This window comes from Salvelinus fontinalis, chromosome 15 (genome assembly GCF_029448725.1).
Source record: "Salvelinus fontinalis isolate EN_2023a chromosome 15, ASM2944872v1, whole genome shotgun sequence".
NCBI lineage: Eukaryota > Metazoa > Chordata > Actinopteri > Salmoniformes > Salmonidae > Salvelinus > Salvelinus fontinalis.
Window position 1 is genome coordinate 755,692 of NC_074679.1, and position 21,357 is coordinate 777,048.

Here is a 21,357-nt window from a genome sequence, read left to right on the forward strand (position 1 = left end):
ATGCGGCATTAGAATGCAGTGAAGGGGCTGTGAAACAGGGACTAGATGGAAACATCAGTGGCCACTCTGTAGCAATACGTTTCCTTTTCCGTTTCTATCACCAGTTACTGTAGTAGAAGCAGTGGTGGTAAAGGTGGTAAACTGTATCCAGAAAGGACAAATGCTAACAGAATGGTCAAAACACCACAGAAGACAGGCCACTAAAATGTCCACCAATGAATCAAACTCCTCAAATTCAAACGTAATAAAACTGTCAAAAGGTTCTATAAAAGACAAGACATAATAAATCCCATGCACACAGTATATATATATATATATATATATATATATAAACTGGGTGGTTTGACCCCTCAATGTTGAAAGGTTTAATTTCAGCTTCCAGGAATTGTGTACAGATCCTTGTGACACGAGGCCATGCATTATCATGCTGAAACATGAGGTGATGGAGGATAAATGGCAGGACAATGGGCCTCAGGATCTCATCACGGTATCTCTGTGCATTCAAATTGCCATCGATAAAATGCAATTGTGTTTGTTGTCCATAGCTTATGCCTGCCCATACAATAACCCCACCACCAGAAGGCACTCTGTCCACAACATTCTGCAAACCACTCGCCCACACAACGCCATCCACACCATCTGCCCGGTACCAGTTGAAACCAGGATTCATCCGTGAACAGCACACGTCTCCAGGTCATCGAATGTGAGCATTTTCCCACTGAAGTCAGTTACAATGCCAAACTGCAGTCAGGACGCAGGTCAAGGCCCGGGTGAGGGCGATGGGCACACAGATGAACTTCCCTGAGACAGTTTCTGAAGAAATTCTTCGGTTGTGCACACCCAGTTTCATCAGCTGTCCAGGTGGCAAATTTTGTGCACAAATTAGTTTACATCCCTGTTAGTGAGCATTTCTCCTTTGCCTGGACAGCTGATGAAACTGGGTGTGCACAAACATCTGGCTTCTTCACCTGCGGGATCGTCCAGGTCTCAGACCATCCCGCAGGTGAAAAAGCCAGATGTGGTGGTCCTGGGCTGATGTGGTTACACGTGGTCTGCGGTTGTAAGGCCGGTTGGACGTACTGCCAAATTCACTAAAATGAGGTTGGAGGCAGTTTATGGCAGAAAAAAATTACATTAAATTCCCTGACAACAGCTTTGGTGGACATTCCTACAGCCATTATGCCAATTGCGCACTTACTCAAAACCTGAGATCTGCGGCATTGTCTGACAGAACTGCACATTTTTAGATTGGCCTATTATTGTCTGCAGCACAAGGTGCACCTGTGTAATGATCATGCTGCTTAATCAGCTTCTTGATATGCCACACCTGTCAGGTGGATGGATTATCTTGGCAAAGGAGAAATGCTCACTAACAGGGATGTAAACAAATTTGTGCACAAAATTTGAGAGAAATAAGATTTGTGGGTATGGAACATTTCTGGGAACTTTTATTTCAGCTCATGAAACATGGGACCAACACTTCACCTGTGGCGTTTATATTTTTGTTCAGTGTACATCGATTCATAGAAATGTAGTTATAGATCTGTCACTCATTGAATGCAAGTCTAAGAAGTGGTAGATCTATTCTGAGAGCTTTTCTATGCTTCCCGTTATTAAAAATGTTGTTTTCACCAGCTTCAAACATCTGAACGAACAAATGTTTCATTATGGAAAATATATTTCACATCGGTTTAGATGGTACATTATACGTTGTTTGTCGAACTGTTCGAATTTTAGCAACCTTTTAATTATTACATAATCTCGCCTCACAATTAAATTGGTCATACACACACACACTGTCTCTCTAATTATATATATATATATGGTCTGTCTGATAACCTGCAACGACAACGACAGGCAGACGGCAGAATCATCAAGGACCCCACAGCGGTTTCCTTCCTATCGGCCATCAGACTGTATCAGAGCGTGAGGTCTGATACAGTTTCTATCTACAAGCCATCAGACTGTATCAGAGCATGAGGTCTGATACCAACAGGCTCAGAGACAGTTTCTATGTACAGTCATCAGACTGTATCAGAGCATGAGGTCTGATAGAAACTGTCTCTGAACCTGTTGGTATCTACAAGCCATCAGACTGTATCAGAGCGTGAGGTCTGATACAGATATGTGCACGTAGGTAGAGCCAAAGTAACCATACATGGATAATAAACAGAGAAGTAGGAGTGTAAAAATGGGGATGGGGGGGGTGACAATGCAACTAGTCTGGGTAGCCATTTGAATAGCTGTTCAGGAGTCTTATGGCTTGGGGGTAGAAGCTGTTTAGAAGCCTCTTGGACCTAGACTTGGTGCTCCGGTACCGTTTGCCGTGCAGTAGCAGAGAGAACAGTCTATGACTTGTGTGGCTGGAATCTTTGACAATTTTCAGGGCCTTCCTCTGACACCGCCTGGTATAGAGTTCCTGGATGGCAGGAAGCTTGGCCCCAGTGATGTACTGGGCCGTACGCACTACCCTCTGTAGTGCCTTGCGGTCGGAGGTCGAGCAGTTGCCGTACCAGGCAGTGATGCAACCAGTCAGGATGCTCTCGATGGTGAAGCTGTAAAACCTTTTGAGGATCTGAGGACCCATGCCAAATCTTTTCAGTCTCCTGTGGAGGAATAGGTGTTGTCGTGCCATCTTCACGACTGTCTTGGTGTGCTTGGCCGATGTTAGTGTCCACATCACCAACAAACTAAGGAACTTGAAGCTCTCAACCTGCTCCACTGCGGCCCCGTCGCTCTCAACCTGCTCCACTGCAGCCCCGTCGCTCTCAACCTGCTCCACTGCGGCCCCGACGCTCTCAGCCCGCCCCACTGCGGCCCCGACGCTCTCAGCCCGCCCCACTGCGGCCCCGTCGCTCTCAGCCCGCCCCACTGCGGCCCCGTCGCTCTCAGCCCGCCCCACTGCGGCCCCGTCGCTCTCAGCCCGCTCCACTGCGGCCCCGTCGATGAGAATGGGGGCGTGCTCCGTCTTCCTTTTCCTGTAGTCCACAATCTCCTCTGTGTTGATCACGTTAAGGGACAGCTTGTTGCTGCCACCCAACTCATATTATACTGGTCAGTTTATAATAAAATGTTCAACCTGATTCCTGAGAATGGTCAAAATATTTTTCTCCCCAAAAAACTGGGGTAAACAAATAAAAGGAAACAGTAATGTTGATTTAATCTTTAATAAAAACCCGAGTACCTTACAGCTGGAAGACAGCTAACTCATCACAGTCATATAGTCATTGAAAGGTATAGCCAGGGTAGGTACTGACAGTCATATAGCCATGGTAGGTACTGACAGTCATATAGCCATGGTAGGTACTGACAGTCAGGACAGCCAATAGGCTACAGACAGGGGCAGTCATATAGTCATGGTAGGTACAGACAGTCATAGAGCCATGGTAGGTACTGACAGTCATATAGCCATGGTAGGTACTGACAGTCATATAGCCATGTAATACTGACAGTCATATAGCCATGGTAGGTACTGACAGTCATATAGCCATGGTAGGTACTGACAGTCATATAGCCATGGTAGGTACTGACAGTCATATAGCCATGGTAGGTACTGACAGTCATATAGCCATGGTAGGTACTGACAGTCATATAGCCATGTAATACTGACAGTCATATAGCCATGGTAGGTACTGACAGTCATATAGCCATGGTAGGTACTGACAGTCATATAGCCATGGTAGGTACTGACAGTCATAGCCATGGTAGGTACAGACAGTCAGGACAGCCAATAGGCTACAGACAGGGGCAGTCATATAGTCATGGTAGGTACAGACAGTCATATAGCCATGGTAGGTACTGACAGTCATATAGCCATGGTAGGTACTGACAGTCATATAGCCATGGTAGGTACTGACAGTCATATAGCCATGGTAGGTACTGACAGTCATATAGCCATGGTAGGTACTGACAGTCATATAGCCATGGTAGGTACTGACAGTCATATAGCCATGGTAGGTACTGACAGTCATATAGCCATGGTAGGTACTGACAGTCATATAGCCATGGTAGGTACTGACAGTCATAGCTGGTGCTAAACTGCAATATCCTGCTAATTGACCCATAAAGGATCTACTATAGAAGTGATGTTATTGGAGCCAGAAGCAGACAGTCAGGACAGCCAATAGGCTACAGACAGGGACAGTCATATAGTCATGGTAGGTACAGACAGTCAGGACAGCCAATAGGCTACAGACAGGGACAGTCATATAGTCATGGTAGGTACTGACAGTCAGGACAGCCAATAGGCTACAGACAGGGACAGTCATATAGCCATGGTAGGTACAGACAGTCAGGACAGCCAATAGGCTACAGACAGGGACAGTCATATAGCCATGGTAGGTACAGACAGTCAGGACAGCCAATAGGCTACAGACAGGGACAGTCATATAGCCATGGTAGGTACTGACAGTCAGAACAGCCAATAAGCTACAGACAGGGACAGTCATATAGCCATGGTAGGTACAGACAGTCAGGACAGCCAATAGGCTACAGACAGGGACAGTCATATAGCCATGGTAGGTACAGACAGTCAGGACAGCCAATAAGCTACAGACAGGGACAGTCATATAGCCATGGTAGGTACTGACAGTCAGAACAGCCAATAAGCTACAGACAGGGACAGTCATATAGCCATGGTAGGTACTGACAGTCAGAACAGCCAATAGGCTACAGACAGGGACAGTCATATAGCCATGGTAGGTACAGACAGTCAGGACAGCCAATAGGCTACAGACAGGGACAGTCATATAGCCATGGTAGGTACAGACAGTCAGGACAGCCAATAGGCTACAGACAGGGACAGTCATATAGCCATGGTAGGTACAGACAGTCAGGACAGCCAATAGGCTACAGACAGGGACAGTCATATAGCCATGGTAGGTACAGACAGTCAGGACAGCCAATAGGCTACAGACAGGGACAGTCATATAGCCATGGTAGGTACAGACAGTCAGGACAGCCATATAGCCATGGTAGGTACAGACAGTCAGGACAGCCAATAGGTTACAGACAGGGACAGTCATATAGCCATGGTAGGTACTGACAGTCAGAACAGCCAATAAGCTACAGACAGGGACAGTCATATAGTCATGGTAGGTACAGACAGTCAGGACAGCCAATAGGCTACAGACAGGGACAGTCATATAGCCATGGTAGGTACAGACAGTCAGGACAGCCAATAGGCTACAGACAGGGACAGTCATGGTAGGAACCCCCCCCCCCCCCCTTCTGACCCAGTGAGCCATGCATTGAGTACAACTGATTACATTTGGGCCTGGATTTTGAAAACCTTATGAAATGTTTTGTAAATCCAGGCCCTGCAACTTTGGTATTAGGTAAGAGAATGGCACAAGGCTGGCTTGTGCAACGAAACGATGTGCAGCAACTAGACAAACAGAGACATGGCCTGAGAAACAGTGTGTGGGCCATCCTGCCAACTCCGACACACATTGTTAGCTTGACAAACCCGGGACCAGGCCACCAGAAGGCAGACCCGGGACCAGGCCACCAGAAGGCAGACCCGGGACCAGGCCACCAGAAGGCAGACCCGGGACCAGGCCACCAGAAGGCAGACCCGGGACCAGGCCACCAGAAGGCAGACCCGGGACCAGGCCACCAGAAGGCAGTCCCGGGACCAGAGGCAGACCCGGGACCAGGCAACCAGCAGCAGACCCGGGACCAGGCCACCAGAGGCGGACCCGGGACCAGGCCACCAGAAGGCAGACCCGGGACCAGGCATATGATCAACAACATGTTGTAAGACAGTGGAAGGGCAAACAGTCAGATTAGACAGTTCAGTACAAACAGAGGCAGATGTTCAGGCTAGTGGTCAAAATGGCACCCTATTCCCTATTTGAGTGCACTACGTTTGACGAGGGCCCATTGGTTTCAGTGTACTCAAACACCACCAGGGTTCTCTGGTTATCTGAAGAGAATAGAAACAACACAGCGAGTCAATACAGGCGACAAGTTTATAACAGGACCCATAGGGCTCTTTGACCAGGACCCATAGGGCTCTAATAGGGCTCTGTGACCAGGACCCATAGGGCTCTAATAGGGCTCTGTGACCAGGACCCATAGGGCTCTAATAGGGCTCTGTGACCAGGACCCATAGGGCTCTTTGACCAGGACCCATAGGGCTCTAATAGGGCTCTGTGACCAGGACCCATAGGGCTCTAATAGGGCTCTGTGACCAGGACCCATGGGGCTCTAATAGGGCTCTGTGACCAGGACCCATAGGGCTCTAATAGGGCTCTGTGACCAGGACCCATAGGGCTCTAATAGGGCTCTGTGACCAGGACCCATAGGGCTCTAATAGGGCTCTGTGACCAGGACCCATAGGGCTCTAATAGGGCTCTGTGACCAGGACCCATAGGGCTCTAATAGGGCTCTGTGACCAGGACCCATAGGGCTCTTTGACCAGGACCCATAGGGCTCTAATAGGGCTCTGTGACCAGGACCCATAGGGCTCTAATAGGGCTCTGTGACCAGGACCCATAGGGCTCTAATAGGGCTCTGTGACCAGGACCCATAGGGCTCTAATAGGGCTCTGTGACCAGGACCCATAGGGCTCTAATAGGGCTCTGTGACCAGGACCCATAGGGCTCTAATAGGGCTCTGTGACCAGGACCCATAGGGCTCTAATAGGGCTCTGTGACCAGGACCCATAGGGCTCTAATAGGGCTCTGTGACCAGGACCCATAGGGCTCTAATAGGGCTCTGTGACCAGGACCCATAGGGCTCTAATAGGGCTCTGTGACCAGGACCCATAGGGCTCTAATAGGGCTCTGTGACCAGGACCCATAGGGCTCTAATAGGGCTCTGTGACCAGGACCCATAGGGCTCTAATAGGGCTCTGTGACCAGGACCCATAGGGCTCTAATAGGGCTCTGTGACCAGGACCCATAGGGCTCTAATAGGGCTCTGTGACCAGGACCCATAGGGCTCTAATAGGGCTCTGTGACCAGGACCCATAGGGCTCTAATAGGGCTCTGTGACCAGGACCCATAGGGCTCTAATAGGGCTCTGTGACCAGGACCCATAGGGCTCTAATAGGGCTCTGTGACCAGGACCCATAGGGCTCTAATAGGGCTCTTTGACCAGGACCCATAGGGCTCTAATAGGGCTCTGTGACCAGGACCCATAGGGCTCTAATAGGGCTCTGTGACCAGGACCCATAGGGCTCTAATAGGGCTCTTTGACCAGGACCCATAGGGCTCTAATAGGGCTCTGTGACCAGGACCCATAGGGCTCTAATAGGGCTCTGTGACCAGGACCCATAGGGCTCTAATAGGGCTCTGTGACCAGGACCCATAGGGCTCTAATAGGGCTCTGTGACCAGGACCCATAGGGCTCTAATAGGGCTCTAATAGGGCTCTGTGACCAGGACCCATAGGGCTCTAATAGGGCTCTGTGACCAGGACCCATAGGGCTCTAATAGGGCTCTAATAGGGCTCTGTGACCAGGACCCATAGGGCTCTAATAGGGCTCTGTGACCAGGACCCATAGGGCTCTAATAGGGCTCTAATAGGGCTCTTTGACCAGGACCCATAGGGCTCTAATAGGGCTCTGTGACCAGGACCCATAGGGCTCTAATAGGGCTCTAATAGGGCTCTGTGACCAGGACCTATAGGGCTCTAATAGGGCACGGTGACCAGGACCTATAGGGCTCTAATAGGGCTCTTTGACCAGGACCCATAGGGCTCTAATAGGGCTCTTTGACCAGGACCCATAGGGCTCTAATAGGGCTCTGTGACCAGGACCCATCGGGCTCTAATAGGGCTCTGTGACCAGGACCCATAGGGCTCTAATAGGGCTCTTTGACCAGGACCCATAGGGCTCTAATAGGGCTCTGTGACCAGGACCCATAGGGCTCTAATAGGGCTCTTTGACCAGGACCCATAGGGCTCTAATAGGGCACTGTGACCAGGACCCATAGGGCTCTAATAGGGCTCTGTGACCAGGACCCATAGGGCTCTAATAGGGCTCTGTGACCAGGACCCATAGGGCTCTAATAGGGCTCTGTGACCAGGACCCATAGGGCTCTAATAGGGCTCTGTGACCAGGACCCATAGGGCTCTAATAGGGCTCTTTGACCAGGACCCATAGGGCTCTTTGACCAGGACCCATAGGGCTCTAATAGGGCTCTGTGACCAGGACCCATAGGGCTCTAATAGGGCTCTGTGACCAGGACCCATAGGGCTCTAATAGGGCTCTGTGACCAGGACCCATAGGGCTCTAATAGGGCTCTGTGACCAGGACCCATAGGGCTCTAATAGGGCTCTTTGACCAGGACCCATAGGGCTCTAATAGGGATCTGTGACCAGGACCCATAGGGCTCTAATAGGGATCTGTGACCAGGACCCATAGGGCTCTAATAGGGATCTGTGACCAGGACCCATAGGGCTCTAATAGGGCTCTTTGACCAGGACCCATAGGGCTCTAATGGGGATCTTTGACCAGGACCCATAGGGCTCTAATAGGGATCTAATAGGGCTCTAATAGGGCTCTTTGACCAGGACCCATAGGGCTCTAATAGGGCTCTGTGACCAGGACCCATAGGGCTCTAATAGGGCTCTGTGACCAGGACCCATAGGGCTCTAATAGGGCTCTGTGACCAGGACCCATAGGGCTCTAATAGGGCTCTGTGACCAGGACCCATAGGGCTCTGTGACCAGGACCCATAGGGCTATAATAGGGCTCTGTGACCAGGACCCATAGGGCTCTAATAGGGCACTGTGACCAGGACCCATAGGGCTCTAATAGGGCTCTGTGACCAGGACCCATAGGGCTCTGTGACCAGAACCCATAGGGCTCTAATAGGGCTCTGTGACCAGGACCCATAGGGCTCTAATAGGGCTCTGTGACCATCACCCATAGGGCTATAATAGGGCTCTTTGACCAGGACCCACAGGGCTCTAATAGGGCTCTGTGACCAGGACCCACAGGGCTCTAATAGGGCTCTAATAGGGCTCTGTGACCAGGACCCATAGGGCTCTAATAGGGCTCTTTGACCAGGACCCATCGGGCTCTAATAGGGCTCTGTGACCAGGGCTCTAATAGGGCTCTTTGACCAGGACCCATCGGGCTCTAATAGGGCTCTGTGACCAGGACCCATAGGGCTCTTTGACCAGGACCCATAGGGCTCTGTGACCAGGACCCATAGGGCTCTAATAGGGCTCTGTGACCAGGACCCATAGGGCTCTGTGACCAGGACCCATAGGGCTCTGTGACCAGGACCCATAGGGCTCTGTGACCAGGACCCATAGGGCTCTGTGACCAGGACCCATAGGGCTCTGTGACCAGGACCCATAGGGCTCTGTGACCAGGACCCATAGGGCTCTGTGACCAGGACCCATAGGGCTCTGTGACCAGGACCCATAGGGCTCTGTGACCAGGACCCATAGGGCTCTGTGACCAGGACCCATAGGGCTCTGTGACCAGGACCCATAGGGCTCTTTGACCAGGACCCATAGGGCTCTAATAGGGCTCTTTGACCAGGACCCATAGGGCTCTAATAGGGCTCTGTGACCAGGACCCATAGGGCTCTGTGACCAGGACCCATAGGGCTCTGTGACCAGGACCCATAGGGCTCTGTGACCAGGACCCATAGGGCTCTGTGACCAGGACCCATAGGGCTCTGTGACCAGGACCCATAGGGCTCTGTGACCAGGACCCATAGGGCTCTGTGACCAGGACCCATAGGGCTCTGTGACCAGGACCCATAGGGCTCTGTGACCAGGACCCATAGGGCTCTGTGACCAGGACCCATAGGGCTCTGTGACCAGGACCCATAGGGCTCTGTGACCAGGACCCATAGGGCTCTGTGACCAGGACCCATAGGGCTCTGTGACCAGGACCCATAGGGCTCTGTGACCAGGACCCATAGGGCTCTTTGACCAGGACCCATAGGGCTCTAATAGGGCTCTTTGACCAGGACCCATAGGGCTCTAATAGGGCTCTTTGACCAGGACCCATAGGGCTCTAATAGGGCTCTTTGACCAGGACCCATAGGGCTCTAATAGGGCTCTTTGACCAGGACCCATAGGGCTCTAATAGGGCTCTAATAGGGCTCTTTGACCAGGACCCATAGGGCTCTGTGACCAGGACCCATAGGGCTCTAATAGGGCTCTGTGACCAGGACCCATAGGGCTCTAATAGGGCTCCGTGACCAGGACCCATAGGGCTCTAATAGGGCTCCGTGACCAGGACCCATAGGGCTCTAATAGGGCTCTTGTCTAAAGTAGTGCACTACATAGAGAATAGGGGGCCATTTGGAATGCATCCATAATAAAATAGGGCACTTGTGGTTGATGCTGGTTGGCTCCAGGTGGAGGGGGGGTGCTGGTTGGTTCCAGGTGGGGGGGGGGGGGGGGTGCTGGTTGGTTCCAGGTGGAGGGGGGTGCTGGAGAAGGGCTCAGGTCAGTTGACTGGAGGGTCTCTGACACCAACATTACCATCCTCCATCCCAAAGTACACCCTCTCTGCCATTCCCACAAACAGACCTGTCTCTACCACACCTAGAGGGGAGGGAGAGATATGAGGTAGGAGGTAGAGGCAAGGTGAGGTAGAGGGGAGGGAGAGAGGCGAGGTGAGGTGGGGGGGAGGGAGAGAGGCGAGGTAGGAGGTAGAGGCAAGGTGAGGTAGGGGGGAGAGGCAAGGTGAGGTAGGAGGTAGAGGCAAGGTGAGGTAGGGGGGAGAGGCAAGGTGAGGTAGGAGGTAGAGGCAAGGTGAGGTAGGGGGGAGGTAGAGGCGAGGTGAGGTAGGGGGGAGAGGCAAGGTGAGGTAGGGGGGAGGGAAACAGACTAACATTCATGTCCCAGAACAAGTCACTGTAGGAGGGGGAACAGCAGCAGCAATTCCAGTGTGTGTGTGTGTGTGTGTGTGTGTGTGTGTGTGTGTGTGTGTGTGTGTGTGTGTGTGTGTGTATATATATATACCTGGTATCATCTTGATAGCGATATTGACCTCCTTCCAGTTGTGAGTGTGTTCAAACTTCCAGTCCAGAATGAAGTTACTGTTGTCTGTTACCACCGGACCCTGAACAATCAAAATACTGGATCTCACTCACATATAAATGACCAACGAGAATGCTTTCCTCTCAGAAGAGGACCAATGAAAACTCTTCCTGTAGGACATGTCATGTGCTCTACACTGAAAGCTTTGACTTTCCGCTCCAATAATAATCGTCTCTTCTTGTGATTTATACAACTGTTAATTTACACTTTTATATTCACTATAATACACAACAAAATTACCTGAATGAACCACAATGCATTTGGAAAGTATTCAGACTCCTTGACTTTTTCCACATTGTTATATTACAGATATTACAGCCTTATTCTAAAAATGATTCAATTTTTTTTCACCCTCAATCTACACACAATAATGACAAAGCAAAAACAGGTTTAGATTTTTGTAAATTTATTACAAATAAAAAGCTGAAATATCACATTTATGTAAGTATTCAGACCCTTTACTCAGTACCTTGTTGAAGTACCTCTGGCAGCGAGTACAGCCTCCAGTCTTCTTGGGTATGACGCTACAAACTTGGCACACCTGTATTTGTGGAGTTTCTCTCATTCTTCTCTGCAGATCCTCTCAAGCTCTGTCAGGTTAGATGGGGATGGTCTCTGCTCAGCTATTTTCAGGTCTCCAGAGATGTTCGATCGGGTTCAAGTCCGGGCTCTGGCTGGGCCACTCAAGGACATTGAGGCTTGTCCCGAGATCGCTCCTGCTTTGTCTTGGCTGTGTGCTTAGGGTCGTTGTCCTGTTGGAAGGTGAACCTTCACCCCAGTCTGAGGTCCTGAGCACTCTGGAGCAGGTTTTCAGCAAGGATCTCTCTGTACTTTTCTCTGTTCATCTTTCCCTCGATCCTAACTAGTCTCCCAGTCCCTGCCGCTGAAAAACATCCCCACAGCATGATGCTGCCACCACCATGCTTCACCGTAGGGATGGTGCCATGTTTCCTCCAGACGTGACCCTTGGCATTCCGTACAAAGAGTACAATCTTGCTTTCATCAGACCAGAGAATCTTGTTTCTCATGGTCTGAGTGTCCTTTAGGTGCCTTTTACTGAGGAGAGGCTTCCGTCTGGCCACTCTACCACAAAATGCCTGATTGGTGGAGTGCTGCAGAGATGGTTGTCCTTCTGGAAGGTTCTCCCATCTCCACAGAGGAACTCTGGAGCTCTGTCAGAGTGACCATCGGGTTATTGGTCATCTCGCTGACCAAGGCCCTTCTCCCCCGATTGCTCAGTTTGGCCGGGCGGCCAGCTCTAGGAAGAGTCTTGGTGGTTCCAAACTTCTTCCATTTAAGAATGATGGAGGCCACTGTGTTCTTGGGGACCTTCAATGCTGCAGAAATGTGTTGGTACCCTTCCCCAGATCTGTGCCTCGACACAATCCTGTCTCGGAGCTCTAAGGACAATTCCTTCGACCTCATGGCTTGGTTTTTGCTCTGACATGCACTGTCAACTGTGGGACCTTATATAGACAGGTGTGTGTCTTTCCAAATCATGTCTAATCAATTGAATTTACCACAGGTGGACTCCAATCAAGTTGTAGAAACATCTCAATGATGATCAATGGAAACAGGATGCACCTGAGCTCAATTTAGAGTCTCACATCAAAGGGCCTTAATACTTACGTAAATAAGGAATCTGTTTTTGATTTTTCATTCATTTGTAAACGATTCTAAAAACCTGTTTTCGCTTTGTCATTATGAGGTATTATTGTGTGTAAATTGATGAGAAATGTTTTTTTCAATCCATTTTAGAATAAGGCTGTAAAGTAACAAAAATGTGGAAAAAGTCAAGGGGTCTGAATACTTCCTGAAGGCGATGTATCGTGTTAGTTCCCCCATTGACTCACAGCTTTACAACAGGAAGAGTTGTATATATGGCGACTCACAGCTTTACTGAAGGCCATACGGAGTACTGCCTCCCCTCCGAAGCGCTTGGCTATAGTCCTGGAGACGGGGACGTAGGCCATAGGGATCACCTCAATAGGAACACCCTTCTTCCACTGCTGGCCCAGGACCGAGGAGTCCTTCCTGAGGGGGGGGGGGGACACACCCAGTCATTCAGGGCTCAACATTCAGGCACATTTTCCAGTGGAACACAGAGGTCAAGATCTGACAGGAAAGTGGATGAACAGCAGATATAACTCTACTTCGTGGCCTGAGCAAGTAGCCTACACAGGGCTCATACAGACATCGTCAAGTCAAATTCTAGGGCTTTTTCAAGCACTTCACTGTAATTTTTTTTAGATTTTCTAGATTTGTTTTTATTTGTTGTAATAATCTATAAAAAAAGCTCCCTCCAAAATGTATCCATTACCACATTAAGAATTATTATTATTTTTTATCGGTCTACACAATGGCATTATGTAATAATGCCCAAAGAGTTCGAACTTCTAATTTTAAAAATTAATCTCTCCAGAAATAAGTCTCTCACTGTTGCCGCCTGCTACCGACCCCCCTCAGCTCCCAGCTGTGCCCTGGACACCATCTGTGAATTGATCGCTCCCCATCTAGCTTCAGAGTTTGTTCTGTTAGGTGACCTAAACTGGGATATGCTTAACACCCCGGGCCATCCTACAATCTAAGCTTGATGCCCTCAATCTCACACAGATCATCAAGGAACCCATCAGGTACAACCCTAAATCTGTAAACATGGGCACCCTAATAGACATTATCCTGACCAACTTGCCCTCCAAATACACCTCTGCTGTCTTCAACCAGGATCTCAGCGATCACTGCCTCATTGCCTGTATCCGCGGTCATACGACCACCCCTCACCACTGTCAAACGCTCCCTAAAACCCTTCTGCGAGCAGGCCTTTCTAATCGACCTGGCCCGGGTACCCTGGAAGGATATTGACCTCATCCCGTCAGTTGAGGATGCCTGGTCATTCTTTAAAAGTTACTTCCTCACCATATTAGACAAGCATGCTCCGTTCAAAAAATGCAGAACCAAGAACAGATATAGCCCTTGGTTCACTCCAGACCTGACTGCCCTCGACCAGCACAAAAACATCCTGTGGCGAACTGCAATAGCATCGAAGAGCCCCCGCGATATGCAACTGTTCAGGGATGTCAGGAACCAATACACGCAGTCAGTCAGGAAAGCAAAGGACAGCTTTTTCAAGCAGAAGTTTGCATCCTGTAGCTCTAACTCCAAAAAGTTCTGGGATACTGTAAAGTCCATTGAAAACAAGAGCACCTCCTCCCAGCTGCCCACTGCACTGAGGCTAGGTAACACGGTCACCACCGATAAATCTGTGATAATCGAAAACTTCAACAAGCATTTCTCAATGGCTGGCCATGCCTTCCTCCTGGCGACTCCAACCTTGGCCAACAGCCCCGCCCCCCCCCGCTGCTACTCGCCCAAGCCTCCCCAGCTTCTCCTTTACCCAAATCCAGATAGCAGATGTTCTGAAAGAGCTGGAAAACCTGGACCCATACAAATCAGCTGGGCTTGACAATCTGGACCCCCTATTTCTGAAACTGTCCGCCGCCATTGTCGCACCCCCTATTACCAGCCTGTTCAACTTCTCCTCCGTATCATCTGAGATCCCCAAGGATTGGAAAGCTGCCGCGGTCATCCCCCTCTTCAAAGGGGGAGACACCCTGGACCCAAACTGTTACAGACCTATATCCATCCTGCCCTGCCTATCTAAGGTCTTCGAAAGCCAAGTCAACAAACAGATCACTGACCATCTCGAATCCCACCGTACCTTCTCCGCTGTGCAATCCGGTTTCCGAGCCGGTCACGGGTGCACCTCAGCCACGCTCAAGGTCCTAAACGATATCATAACCTCCATCGATAAATGACAGTACTGTGCAGCCGTCTTCATCGACCTGGCCAAGGCTTTCTACTCTGTCAATCACCGTATTCTTATTGGCAGACTCAACAGCCTTGGTTTCTCTAATGACTGCCTCGCCTGGTTCACCAACTACTTTGCAGACAGAGTTCAGTGTGTCAAATCGGAGGGCATGTTGTCCGGTCCTCTGGCAGTCTCTATGGGGGTACCACAGGGTTCAATTCTCGGGCCGACTCTTTTCTCTGTATATCAATGATGTTGCTCTTGCTGCGGGCGATTCCCTGATCCACCTCTACGCAGACGACACCATTCTGTATACTTCTGGCCCTTCCTTGGACACTGTGTTAACTAACCTCCAGACGAGCTTCAATGCCATACAACTCTCCTCCCGTGGCCGGCAACTGCTCTTAAACGCTAGTAAAACCAAATGCATGCTTTTCAACCGTTCGCTGCCTGCACCCGCACGCCCGACTAGCATCACCACCCTGGACGGTTCCGACCTAGAATATGTGGACATCTATAAGTACCTAGGTGTCTGGCTAGACTGCAAACTCTCCTTCCAGACTCATATCAAACATCTCCAATCCAAAATTAAATCTAGAGTCGGCTTTCTATTTTGCAACAAAGCCTCCTTCACTCACGCCGCCAAACTTACCCTAGTAAAACTGACTATCCTACCGATCCTCGACTTCGGCGATGTCATCTACAAAATAGCTTCCAATACTCTACTCAGCAAACTGGATGCAGTTTATCACAGTGCCATCCGTTTTGTTACTAAAGCACCTTATACGACCCACCACTGCGACCTGTATGCCCTAGTCGGCTGGCCCTCGCTACATGTTCGTCGTCAGACCCACTGGCTTCAGGTCATCTACAAGGCTATGCTAGGTAAAGTGCCGCCTTATCTCAGTTCACTGGTCACGATGGCTACACCCACCCGTAGCACGCGCTCCAGCAGGTGTATCTCACTGATCATCCCTAAAGCCAAAACCTCATTTGGACGCCTTTCCTTCCAGTTCTCTGCTGCCTGCGACTGGAACGAATTGCAAAAATCTCTGAAGTTGGAGACTTTTATCTCCCTCAACAACTTTAAACATCTGCTATCTGAGCAGCTAACCGATCGCTGCAGCTGTACATAGTCTATCGGTATATAGCCCACCCAATCTACCTACCTCATCCCCATACTGTTTTCATTTATTTACTTTTCTGCTCTTTTGCACACCAGTATCTCTTCTTGCACATGATCATCTGATGATTTATCACTCCAGTGTTAATCTGCTAAATTGTAATTATTCGATTTATTGCCTACCTCATGCCTTTTGCACACATTGTATATAGATTCTCTTTTTCCTACCATGTTATTGACTTGTCTATTGTTTACTCCATGTGTAACTCTGTGTTGTTGTCTGTTCACACTGCTATGCTTTATCTTGGCCAGGTCGCAGTTGCAAATGAGAACTTGTTCTCAACTAGCCTACCTGGTTAAATAAAGGTGAAATAAAAAAATAAAAATAAAAAAATCTGTAGGCTGATCCACTCAGCAACCAGCTGTCTCAGCCCGACGGGTCATGGTGTAGGCTGATCCGCTCAACAACCAGCTGTCTCAGCCCGACGGGTCATGGTGTAGGCTGATCCGCTCAACAACCAGCTGTCTCAGCCCGACAGGTCATGGTGTAGGCTGATCCACTCAACCAGCTGTCTCAGTCCGACAGGTCATGGCGTAGGCCGATCCGCTCAACAACCAGCTGTCTCAGTCCGACAGATCGTCTGTAGGCTGATCCACTCAACAACCAGCTGTCTCAGCCCGACGGGTCATGGTGTAGACTGATCCACTCAACCAGCTGTCTCAGCCCGACGGGTCATGGTGTAGGCTGATCCGCCCAACAACCAGCTCTCAGCCCGACAGGTCATGGTGTAGGCCGATCCGCTCAACAACCAGCTGTCTCAGCCCGACGGGTCATGGTGTAGGCCGATCCGCTCAACAACCAGCTGTCTCAGCCCGACGGGTCATGGTGTAGGCTGATCCGCTCAACAACCAGCTGTCTCAGCCCGACGGGTCATGGTGTAGGCTGATCCGCTCAACAACCAGCTGTCTCAGCCCGACGGGTCATGGTGTAGGCTGATCCACTCAACCAGCTGTCTCAGCCCGACAGGTCATGGTGTAGGCTGATCCACTCAACAACCAGCTGTCTCAGTCCGACAGATCATCTGTAGGCTGATCCACTCAACCAGCTGTCTCAGCCCGACAGGTCATGGTGTAGGCTGATCCACTCAACCAGCTGTCTCAGCCCGACAGGTCATGGTGTAGGCTGATCCACTCAACCAGCTGTCTCAGCCCGACAGGTCATGGTGTAGGCTGATCCGCTCAACAACCAGCTGTCTCAGCCCGACAGGTCATGGTGTAGGCTGATCCGCTCAACAACCAGCTCTCAGCCCGACAGGTCATGGTGTAGGCTGATCCGCTCAACAACCAGCTGTCTCAGCCCGACGGGTCATGGTGTAGGCTGATCCGCTCAACAACCAGCTGTCTCAGCCCGACAGGTCATGGTGTAGGCTGATCCACTCAACCAGCTGTCTCAGCCCGACAGGTCATGGTGTAGGCTGATCCGCTCAACAACCAGCTGTCTCAGCCCGACAGGTCATGGTGTAGGCTGATCCGCTCAACAACCAGCTGTCTCAGCCCGACAGGTCATGGTGTAGGCTGATCCGCTCAACAACCAGCTCTCAGCCCGACAGGTCATGGTGTAGGCTGATCCGCTCAACAACCAGCTGTCTCAGCCCGACGGGTCATGGTGTAGGCTGATCCGCTCAACAACCAGCTGTCTCAGCCCGACAGGTCATGGTGTAGGCTGATCCACTCAACCAGCGGTCTCAGCCCGACGGGTCATGGTGTAGGCTGATCCACTCAACCAGCGGTCTCAGCCCGACAGGTCATGGTGTAGGCTGATCCACTCAACCAGCGGTCTCAGCCCGACAGGTCATGGTGTAGGCTGATCCACTCAACCAGCTGTCTCAGCCCGACAGGTCATGGTGTAGGCTGATCCACTCAACCAGCTGTCTCAGCCCGACGGGTCATGGTGTAGGCTGATCCACTCAACAACCAGCTGTCTCAGCCCGACAGATCATGGTGTAGGCTGATCCACTCAACCAGCGGTCTCAGCCCGACAGGTCATGGTGTAGGCTGATCCACTCAACCAGCGGTCTCAGCCCGACAGGTCATGGTGTAGGCTGATCCACTCAACCAGCGGTCTCAGCCCGACGGGTCATGGTGTAGGCTGATCCACTCAACAACCAGCGGTCTCAGCCCGACAGGTCATGGTGTAGGCTGATCCACTCAACAACCAGCGGTCTCAGCCCGACGGGTCATGGTGTAGGCTGATCCACTCAACCAGCTGTCTCAGCCCGACGGGTCATGGTGTAGGCTGATCCACTCAACCAGCTGTCTCAGCCCGACGGGTCATGGTGTAGGCTGATCCACTCAACCAGCTGTCTCAGCCCGACAGGTCATGGTGTAGGCTGATCCGCTCAACAACCAGCTGTCTCAGCCCGACGGGTCATGGTGTAGGCTGATCCACTCAACCAGCTGTCTCAGCCCGACAGGTCATGGTGTAGGCTGATCCACTCAACCAGCGGTCTCAGCCCGACGGGTCATGGTGTAGGCTGATCCACTCAACCAGCTGTCTCAGCCCGACGGGTCATGGTGTAGGCTGATCCACTCAACCAGCTGTCTCAGCCCGACGGGTCATGGTGTAGGCTGATCCACTCAACCAGCGGTCTCAGCCCGACGGGTCATGGTGTAGGCTGATCCACTCAACCAGCGGTCTCAGCCCGACGGGTCATGGTGTAGGCTGATCCACTCAACAACCAGCGGTCTCAGCCCGACGGGTCATGGTGTAGGCTGATCCACTCAACCAGCTGTCTCAGCCCGACGGGTCATGGTGTAGGCTGATCCACTCAACCAGCTGTCTCAGCCCGACGGGTCATGGTGTAGGCTGATCCACTCAACCAGCTGTCTCAGCCCGACAGGTCATGGTGTAGGCTGATCCGCTCAACAACCAGCTGTCTCAGCCCGACGGGTCATGGTGTAGGCTGATCCACTCAACCAGCTGTCTCAGCCCGACAGGTCATGGTGTAGGCTGATCCACTCAACCAGCGGTCTCAGCCCGACGGGTCATGGTGTAGGCTGATCCACTCAACCAGCTGTCTCAGCCCGACGGGTCATGGTGTAGGCTGATCCACTCAACCAGCTGTCTCAGCCCGACGGGTCATGGTGTAGGCTGATCCACTCAACCAGCGGTCTCAGCCCGACGGGTCATGGTGTAGGCTGATCCACTCAACCAGCGGTCTCAGCCCGACAGGTCATGGTGTAGGCTGATCCGCTCAACAACCAGCTGTCTCAGTCCGACAGGTCATGGTGTAGGCTGATCCACTCAACCAGCGGTCTCAGCCCGACGGGTCATGGTGTAGGCTGATCCACTCAACCAGCGGTCTCAGCCCGACGGGTCATGGTGTAGGCTGATCCACTCAACCAGCGGTCTCAGCCCGACGGGTCATGGTGTAGGCTGATCCACTCAACCAGCGGTCTCAGTCCGACGGGTCATGGTGTAGGCTGATCCACTCAACCAGCGGTCTCAGCCCGACGGGTCATGGTGTAGGCTGATCCACTCAACCAGCGGTCTCAGCCCGACGGGTCATGGTGTAGGCTGATCCACTCAACCAGCTGTCTCAGCCCGACGGGTCATGGTGTAGGCTGATCCACTCAACCAGCTGTCTCAGCCCGACGGGTCATGGTGTAGGCTGATCCACTCAACCAGCTGTCTCAGCCCGACGGGTCATGGTGTAGGCTGATCCACTCAACCAGCTGTCTCAGCCCGACGGGTCATGGTGTAGGCTGATCCACTCAACCAGCGGTCTCAGCCCGACGGGTCATGGTGTAGGCTGATCCACTCAACCAGCGGTCTCAGCCCGACGGGTCATGGTGTAGGCTGATCCACTCAACCAGCTGTCTCAGCCCGACGGGTCATGGTGTAGGCTGATCCACTCAACCAGCTGTCTCAGCCCGACGGGTCATGGTGTAGACTGATCCACTCAACCAGCTGTCTCAGCCCGACAGGTCATGGTGTAGGCTGATCCGCTCAACAACCAGCTGTCTCAGCCCGACGGGTCATGGTGTAGGCTGATCCACTCAACCAGCTGTCTCAGCCCGACGGGTCATGGTGTAGACTGATCCACTCAACCAGCTGTCTCAGCCCGACGGGTCATGGTGTAGGCTGATCCACTCAACCAGCTGTCTCAGCCCGACGGGTCATGGTGTAGGCTGATCCACTCAACCAGCTGTCTCAGCCCGACGGGTCATGGTGTAGACTGATCCACTCAACCAGCTGTCTCAGCCCGACGGGTCATGGTGTAGGCTGATCCACTCAACCAGCGGTCTCAGCCCGACAGGTCATGGTGTAGGCTGATCCACTCAACCAGCGGTCTCAGTCCGACGGGTCATGGTGTAGGCTGATCCACTCAACCAGCTGTCTCAGCCCGACGGGTCATGGTGTAGGCTGATCCACTCAACCAGCGGTCTCAGCCCGACGGGTCATGGTGTAGGCTGATCCACTCAACCAGCGGTCTCAGCCCGACAGGTCATGGTGTAGGCTGATCCACTCAACCAGCGGTCTCAGCCCGACAGGTCATGGTGTAGGCTGATCCACTCAACCAGCGGTCTCAGCCCGACAGGTCATGGTGTAGGCTGATCCACTCAACCAGCGGTCTCAGCCCGACAGGTCATGGTGTAGGCTGATCCACTCAACCAGCGGTCTCAGCCCGACAGGTCATGGTGTAGGCTGATCCACTCAACCAGCGGTCTCAGCCCGACAGGTCATGGTGTAGGCTGATCCACTCAACCAGCTGTCTCAGCCCGACAGGTCATGGTGTAGGCTGATCCACTCAACCAGCGGTCTCAGCCCGACAGGTCATGGTGTAGGCTGATCCACTCAACCAGCGGTCTCAGCCCGACAGGTCATGGTGTAGGCTGATCCACTCAACCAGCGGTCTCAGCCCGACAGGTCATGGTGTAGGCTGATCCACTCAACCAGCGGTCTCAGCCCGACAGGTCATGGTGTAGGCTGATCCACTCAACCAGCGGTCTCAGCCCGACAGGTCATGGTGTAGGCTGATCCACTCAACCAGCGGTCTCAGCCCGACAGGTCATGGTGTAGGCTGATCCACTCAACCAGCTGTCTCAGCCCGACGGGTCATGGTGTAGGCTGATCCACTCAACCAGCTGTCTCAGCCCGACGGGTCATGGTGTAGGCTGTGTGTGTGCAGCGTGTCATAAAACAGAACTGTGATGAGGCATATATCTGGGGAAGCATCTAACATGTCTCGTGTTGAAATAATAATAATGTCAATAATGGTTTTAGAAATAATGGAATTGTTTTTAGAAATGAATAAAGCTGAAATATCTTGAGTCATTAAGTAGTCAACCCTTTGTTATGACAAACTTAAATAACACGTAGTAAGTTGCATGGACTCACTCTGTGT

General features: G+C 51.6%; 1 protein-coding gene across 1 annotated transcript in view; it reads right to left on the minus strand.

The window, feature by feature from the left end:
• Positions 1-3,151: 3,151 nt before the first annotated feature.
• Positions 3,152-21,357, minus strand: part of LOC129811251 (ribose-5-phosphate isomerase-like) — a 33,928-nt gene continuing 15,722 nt past the window's right edge. The window contains exons 7-9 of the mRNA XM_055862412.1: positions 12,911-13,052; positions 10,941-11,040; positions 3,152-10,520 (exon numbers count right to left, since the gene is read on the minus strand). Of these exons, the coding sequence (XP_055718387.1) occupies positions 10,423-10,520; positions 10,941-11,040; positions 12,911-13,052 (340 nt within the window). The 3' untranslated portion in view covers positions 3,152-10,422. The remainder of the gene's footprint in view (positions 10,521-10,940; positions 11,041-12,910; positions 13,053-21,357) is intronic.